This window comes from Sinocyclocheilus rhinocerous, unplaced genomic scaffold (assembly GCF_001515625.1).
Source record: "Sinocyclocheilus rhinocerous isolate Xijiao unplaced genomic scaffold, SAMN03320098_v1.1 scaffold2275, whole genome shotgun sequence".
NCBI lineage: Eukaryota > Metazoa > Chordata > Actinopteri > Cypriniformes > Cyprinidae > Sinocyclocheilus > Sinocyclocheilus rhinocerous.
The window spans coordinates 319-8,547 of NW_015636540.1; the positions used below are offsets into that span (position 1 = coordinate 319).

An 8,229-nucleotide genomic window follows, 5' to 3' on the forward strand; every position below is an offset into this window, starting at 1 on the left:
AGAATGCTTTGTGATGAGCTCCATGAAATCTTTCATTATTATAGATATTAGGTTTCCCACATGTCCTGAGGGCAATTATATTAAATGGTTTAAAAAAAATCTTAATTAAAAAAGTGAAGATTGATGAATATATTTTGACCCCAACCAAAAAGTTTATACAAAGCCTTTCCAAAACACATCTGTGTTGAACTTTGCATGACTCTAAATGAGAAATATTCACCGAAGTTCAAGAAGAAATGCATAGTTTAACCAGTATTTCACGCAGTGTGAATATCGTGTGCGATTCAGGGTTTTCTGGGATTGATCCTGATGTGAGTGCTGTGTTTGTGTCGTGTGCCGCAGGCGACGGCTGAAGCTAATAACCTGGCCGCTGTAGCAGGAGCGAAAGACTCGTACAGCAGGAGCATGGAGCAGGTACGTCTCTCTCCTGATCACGTGATCTCTCGGCTGTGACGCCCGCGACACACGCGTGTTCTCCCGGCTGCAGGTGTGCGGTGGAGACAGGCCCTACATGTCTCCGGCGGATCTGGAGCGCAGTCACGAGGAGCTGAAGCAGAGCTGTGTGCGTCAGTTCCGCGGCGTGAAGAAGATGGGCGGCGAGGAGTTCTGCCTCCGCTATCAGGAGCAGCTGGAGCAGGAGATCGACGAGGCCTACGCCAGCTTCCTCAAACACAACGACGGGAAGAACATTTTCTTCGCGGCGCGCACGCCGGCCACGCTGTTCGCCGTGATGTTCGTCATGTACGTGGCGTCGGTGGTGACGGGCTTCGTGGGTCTGAGCCCTGCGGCGGCGCTGTGTAACCTGCTGATGGGCCTGGCGCTGCTCTCGCTCTGCGTCTGGGTCTATGTCAGATACTCCGGGGAGTTCAGAGAGCTGGGCTGCTTCATCGACCGGCTGGCAGAAACCCTGTGGGAGCAGGTGCGTATCACTGCAAACCAGAGCTTGTCTGTGTTCTGCTTCAGTTTCCCTCACCTGCATCTCTCAGCCAGCTGTGCTGAAAACATATTTTATGACCTTTCTAGATTTTATGATTACGTCAGATTCAGTATTAGGGCTGGGCAAAAAAATCTACTTTTCGATTAATCGTTTTTTTAAATGACGTCGATTCAATATCGATTCTCAAAAGCCGCGAATCGATGTTTTCCGGTATTTATTTCAGCAAACGTTTAGTTTGAGGAAACCTTCATTCAGTGCTTATCATGGCGGAGATACGGTGTTTTCAGCTTCTGCGACATGAACACACACGCATATCATCTCCAGCTGCTCTGAGAGTCATTTCATTAACATTTTACCATTTAATTTGAGAAAACTACCGTCACGTCACATACACAGCAGCTGCAAGTTCTTCACGGCAACCCGTCAAAATAAAACTTTAGTTTAACGTTGTCACGGTGTGCCTACGGTGAGGAGAACGCAGGAGAATCAGGATTAAGTCTTTATTGACATCACAGGAATCTCACGTAGGACATGGGGATCGATGTTAAAAACCGGACAGAGAACTCAAAACAGGAAACACTTTAAATACACAAGACATGACTCAAAACAGGAAACAGCTTAAATACACAAGACATGACGAGAAACACCTGGGATCAATGAACATAATAGGAACAGGAAACAGGAAGGACCAAATATGGGCATGGACATCACGTGGGGGAGCAAAACACACACGAAACACGGAACAGAGTCTGACAAACGTGAAGAAACTTTGTCAGAAATATATTACTATTTAGCAGTCTCTAGACCCAGTGTAACAACAGTGCTACTACTACTATTAAATATGAATAAATCTTTATTTTTAAAGGAATAATCACATTTGTTTTCTTTTTAATTTTAACAGTAAACCTCTGTTGTGCAACAATTTGTTTGCCAAAAAAATAAAAGGGTTTAATTTTCATTTGATTAGGATCAATTAAATTCATGTTTTATGCCTTCATCTGATTACCAGAAAAATTAAGAAGAACATTTTATAGGGCCCTGTTAGGTGCTCTTCGGTCACTTTTGACGGAAACATTTTCCGTTTTGAATTTTTAAAAATCACAGCTTCATCGGAATGGTGCCAAACTTGGTGACTTTTATGGCGTTTGGAATGTGAACACACAAAAACATAGAGGGCATGATTCGAGCAGGCTAAGTGGTCGTTAAACAAATAGTCACACTTGTACTCTTCAGTCAAAAATGACGACCATAGGAAATGAATGGGAAATCGACAAAAACACAAAAATTCTGAGAATCTACAAATCTGACACAATGCAGATAAAAGTACACAGCAATGACAGCGTGAAACTCTCAAACATCAAGAGTGCAAAACCAACACATCCACTCACACACACGCGTACACACACGTACCTTTGAACTGGTGTGACTTTAACATAGCAAATATGTAAAATAAAAGCAATAATTCAACTACAATGTAGTAAAAAGTGGACAGCAATGAAGGGGTTACATTCAAATTCTGAGAATCTACAAATCTGACACAATGCAGATAAAAGTACACAGCAATGACAGCGTGAAACTCTAAAACATCAAGAGTGCAAAACAGACACACACACACACACAAACATACACAATTATACACACTCAAATTAATTGGTATGGCTATAACCATATAGCCATAACGAGTCAGAAAACTTAAGTGTGAAATCAAATCAGGCCCAGAATGATTAAGCTCTGATAAAACATTTGTTCATTTTTGTTACATTTTTATCGAATTTTAATGTTTTGTTTAACAAAATGCTTTCTCTGTGTTCAGGTTTGACTGTAGTATTAATAATTCAAAAACTGACGCTTCAAATCAACATTTTTACAAAAAGTTGTCTTTGAGAATGTCTAAATATATATCCAAACCCACAACTTAATAATAATATGTATAGGCCTTTTATATAGAGCTATATGGAATTGCAGATGTTTTTCTTATTTTACTCCCACCAGATGGCACTAATTTTTTTGTCTAAAAACAATTAGAAAATGTATAGGCCTTTTATATAGAGCTATATGGAATTGCAGATGTTTTTCTTATTTTACTCCCACCAGATGGCACTAATTTTTTTATTATTTTCAATGGGCAGAAATTGATCATAATTATCGCATAAATATTAATTAGTGCAATGAAATTATCTCAAAATACACAATAAAAAAGAAAAAATATTATTGAACAAAAATATATTACATTGATTTTACTGGGGCGAAAAAAAAGTTAACATTTTAGGTGTCCGGTCACTTTTGACCGTGAAGACCACAAGTGTGACTCCCAAATGAGGAGCACCAGAGGGTTAAAAACAAACCCTAAGACCCTATACACAAAAAAGAATAGGTTTAAAATACACGCCTGTGGCTCTTAATTTATTTTTATTAATTCACCATTTGTAAACTGACGTTTACTGTTCATTTTTTAGAAATATCAATAGTATTTGTATTAAAACTATATTCACTGAATGTGATCAAAAAATCAAGAATCGAATTAAGAATCGAATCGAGAGCTTGTATTTATTTTTATGATTTATTTTGAACACTTTTCCCCACAGGGTAAACTTCCTAAGGTAGGTGTCATAAGCATTAAATGTTTTTAATTTTGCATGTAGGTATTATTATTTTTTCTATTATATTATATATTTTACTTGTATTTATTTATTTTGTTTATATTTTAATTTATATTTATTTATTTATTTTATTTTGTAGTACCAGTAAACTAAGGCAGACATCAAAAGCACAAAATGTTTTTAAATGTTCTCACAGTTATTGTTTCTTTTATGTATTTATTCATGTATTTATTTTTTTTGAGATTTGTAATTGGCCATCATGTAGGTCCCCAAAATTAGACCAATTCACTGATGATGATTTAGGGTGCGCAGCTCAAATACTAAACCTTCATACTGTAGATTTTCTTTCATTCGTACTGAAGAATCTCGTTCAGTCCCATATATTCAATGCCGATTTAATTTTCTTCAGTGTAGCTGAAGTTAAAGGGATAGTTCACCCAAAAATTAATTTTGTCGTCATTTACTCACCCTCATGTCATTCCAAACCCGTGTAAGTTTCTTTCTTGTGTTGAAAATAAAAGATGAAATTTTGAAGAATGCTGGTAATAAAACAATTGATGGTCCCCACTGACTTACATAGCATTTCTTGCGCTACTATGTAAGTCAGTGGGGACCAACAACTGTTTGCTTCTTAAATTCTTCAAAATATTTTTGGGTGAACTTAAGAGAGATGAAGCTTCAGACCAACGTGTGGCTCTAAAACACGTGTTCTGTGTGTCTCTCTCTTCTCACTTCATGCTCACAGAGGACGCCGCGGAAGGTGAGAGTGACCTCTGACCTCTTCATGTCATCACGAGTGTGCGCGCGCGATACTAACACGCGTCTCTGGTTTCAGGTCTTTTCCAAACTGTTCGAGGTTGCGCGGAGCAAAGTGACGCAGAGACAGAGACTGTCCTCAAACAACAACATCAAGAAGAGGAACTAGCCTCACATTAGCGCCGAGGATTCTGGGGTTTCACGGGCTCTTTCACCAGGTGTCCTCTTTCTCATGTCCTTTCTTCTGTTCGGACTCGCTGACGTCTCTGTCCTCCGCCGGACGCTCCGCTAGAGGACCTAGTTGAGAACGCTGAACTGAACCAATGATTCCACCGTCTCTCTGCTGTACAGACGAACTTCCTGTGCTTCATCATTCCTTTCATCCAGACGAGGGTTTTTAAGCTGCTCACTGCAGGGCATGACGTGCGAGATAAACGTGTGTGACTCACGCTTCCACACACTTCCTCTGTAGCAGGAGAAAACACGGATTCATCTTCATCTGCAGGAATGATGCTGTGATTCCTGTCCATGCTGGAGAGAAAAACACACACACACACACACTCACTCACACACTCACTCACACACACTTGTGCAACACTCATACATACTCGTGTACACACACACACACTTGTGCAACACTCATACATACTCGTGTACACACACTCTCTCTCTCTCTCTATCTCTCTCTCACACACACTCACACACACACTCGTGCACAAACACTTGCACACACAAACATACTCGTGCACACACACACACACACACACTTGTGCAACACTCATACATACTCGTGCACACACACACTCTCTCACACACACACACACACACACACACACACTCGCACACACAAACATACTTGTGTGTGCACACACACACACTTGTGCAACACTCATGCACACACTCGTGGAACACACTCACACACACACACACACGTTTAGTTTTATACTGTCTTCATTCATGTCTTCTGCTTTGAGCTTCATCATTCCGGAATGTTTCATTCTTTTTCCATTCATAATTATATTTCTTAATTTATTTTTCAATTTGTTGATTAAAATGAATCGCTGTACGTTCACGTGTGATTTGTTTCTTTGTTCATGAGAATCATTTGATGACACTGTCAGTGTTTTAAAGATTCATCAGGAATGAAGCGATTCACTTCGAGTCATTATGAGCTAGCGGACTGATTCAGAGATCAGAGAACCGTCAGTGTGCGTTATTCAGAACTGGATCGTGTTCATGTTTTGAATATCTTCACATGAATCAGTTTAGAGCTGAACAATAGCGTAGTTCATATTTGGATGGAGACGATATAAACCCAGGGTTTCTGTGGATCTCAAAACGTCTTAATTCACATTTTCACTGGAATTTGGAACTGAAGAACAAATCTCTGTCAGTGGAGCATGAAAACCTGCGTTCCCTTTGGATTTAGCTGATTTTTCTGAGCTCATTGGCAGATATGTCTTTTTAACCATAAACTCACTTCATTTTGATCAATTTCTCATAACAAGACTTCATATCTCATGCTAGTTTGTTTCTCCAGTTAATGTATCTTGGTTTAATAATCTTTAGACAGCTGCACTGGGATTTTTCACTTGTTTTCAGGGTTTCGGCAGGTTTTATGAAGGTACATTTCATTATTATTATCATGACTCTGGGTTCATTCAGTATGAAATCTCAGATTTCTTATGTTTATTTTTCAAGTATTAAAGCACAATCTGTAAAACTGTTTCTCTTCACAGAGAGAGCCATAAACCTGTGCATGCGATACAACAGTGAAGCGTTTATTACACAGATGCTGCTGCTCCGTTTGAGCCGGGAATAATTCTAATATTCAAGCCTAAACTCAGCACCAGCGCCCTGAGAAATAAACACGAGAAACATTAGAAAAGTCAGGATCGTGTGTTTGATGAAATCTTCTTTAAATCATCTGCAGACGAGGTTCTCAACCTTTCTGACTTAAAGCCCCCTTCATTCAACACAACATTCAACAATTCATTTTGTGATTCCAAAAGTTTCAAAAACTTTGTTCTTCTTTGAAAAACTATTTAAAATTGTTATTTTTTTTGTCTTGTTTTAATATTAAAAAACTTTTTTTTTTTTTAAATTTAGAATTAGAAAGTTTTTTTTAGCATTTTAATTCAGTTAGATTATTTTAATATTTAAAAAAAAAATTTTTTTTAATCAGCATTTTAATTTAGACATTATTTTAATACCATTTTTAAAAAAAAGTTAAATATTTTTATAAATTCATTGAAGTACTTTTGAGTCACCCTGGTTGAGAACCGCTGATCTACAGAGGGATTTAAAAATGAAAAACAGGGAATAAACATCTGTTTTCTCTCCAACAGACCAAACTAACACAGAAATGAAAATTAAAATCTACTAGAATATGAAAATGACGAGCACAAGAAGCAGGAAAAATGACACTTTTTGAAAACATTTCTATTACGTTTACTTCAAATCGTTGCAACCTGAAAAACAATGTTATAATTTCATGACTGATTTTCAATATTAGTGTTTTTTTTATTTTGTGCCCTGACATGTTTTCCTCTGAATCTCGGATGGGTGATGAAGATGAATCAATACACATAAGAGCCTCATTGAGACGTGCTGGAAACATCTGCGCAGACTCATGAAGTCCTTCATTATAACAGTTGGACGTTCTTCTGATCTTCTGCTTCACGAATACTGGCCGAACTGTACTGTAAACACCCACCTGTCAATCATCACACTAACCCCACCCCCTACCCGTCAATCACGCAGACTCCGCCCAGCGAGAGTTGCGCTGCGGCGATCAGAGAAACCAGCGTCGCTTCATCACAGGAAGTTGTTTGAGATCTGACGCTGGTGTTCAAACAGGTCCTCTGCCTCTGCGCTGTAAGCGTCACCTGAAACACAGCCAGAAAACAACTCAGACACTGCTAGAAAATTCCTCAAAGAAACGACACGTAATGCATTGAATTAAACTTGAAATTCTGAAGTATTCAAGTAGAAGAACTGAAACAGTGTTTTCTTGTTAAACATACTCAAATAACCTCTGGAGTTTCATTTCGACATTCAACAGCAAGTAACATTGAATTAAACATGACATTTTGAAGTAGACAGACTAAAATAATATTTTATTTTAACTTGTTTTATTTATTAATTAAATATTTTAAATGTAATTGTATGCATTATTTAATTTATTGCAAAAAGTAAACGTGTTACGACAGGTGTCAAAAGCATGAAACATGTTTTTATTTTATTTTGCAAATAGTATATATTTATAATACTGGCCATCAATATAAAATAGGTCTCCTAGAAAGAAAATCTTGTAAAACATACTCCAATAATGTGTTTTTTTTTGTTAACAAAAAATAATTTTATTTATTTTAATTTAATGCTTATTTTTATCAAAAAATATAAAATATAGTGTCAAAAGCACTAACGTTTTTAACATTTTCATGTAATTATTGTTTCTATTATTTTATTTATTTTTATTTACTTCTTTTCTTTTTTATTGTACAAAACAGAATAGATTTGTAGCAGGTGCCGTAGAAAGAAACCGTATTTTCTTGTAAATTGCACTCAAATAAACTAAAGTAGTGTTCAGGTTGTTCTCTGGCTCTGGAGCTCAAGCGGATATCATCGGACAGTAGAAGGATGTGATGTGTGTCTCACCGGCGTGGCAGCCGTACAGATAGACGCGTGCTCCGTCGTAGCGGCAGCGGCAGCGCATCACGTTATTCTGGAAATCAGACTCGGCCATATCCAGCGACGGATTAACCTCCACCTGCACACACACACACACACAGCAGCGAGTCTCCATCTGAACAAAACCACATCTCACCACTTCACTCGTGAGGACGCGTGTGAGTGTGAGTGTGTGTGTGTGAGTGAGTGTGTGTGAGTGAGTGAGTGTGTGTGAGTGAGTGTGTGAGTGAGTGCGTGTGAGTG

General features: G+C 38.1%; 2 protein-coding genes across 2 annotated transcripts in view; one reads left to right on the top strand and one right to left on the bottom strand.

Moving 5' to 3' along the window:
- Nucleotides 1–316: 316 nt before the first annotated feature.
- Nucleotides 317–4,858, top strand: LOC107747908 (atlastin-2-like; the record flags this gene model as incomplete). Its single annotated transcript, XM_016562520.1, has 4 exons — nucleotides 317–414; nucleotides 488–919; nucleotides 4,283–4,297; nucleotides 4,373–4,858. Coding segments are annotated over 4 exons (635 nt in total), but the record flags the coding sequence as incomplete, so codon positions are not given.
- Nucleotides 4,859–6,964: 2,106 nt separating this feature from the next.
- Nucleotides 6,965–8,229, bottom strand: part of LOC107747909 (lysyl oxidase homolog 4-like) — a 22,955-nt gene continuing 21,690 nt past the window's right edge. The window contains exons 12-13 of the mRNA XM_016562521.1: nucleotides 7,954–8,065; nucleotides 6,965–7,181 (exon numbers count right to left, since the gene is read on the bottom strand). Coding sequence (XP_016418007.1) covers nucleotides 7,111–7,181; nucleotides 7,954–8,065 — 183 coding nt within the window. The 3' untranslated portion in view covers nucleotides 6,965–7,110. The remainder of the gene's footprint in view (nucleotides 7,182–7,953; nucleotides 8,066–8,229) is intronic.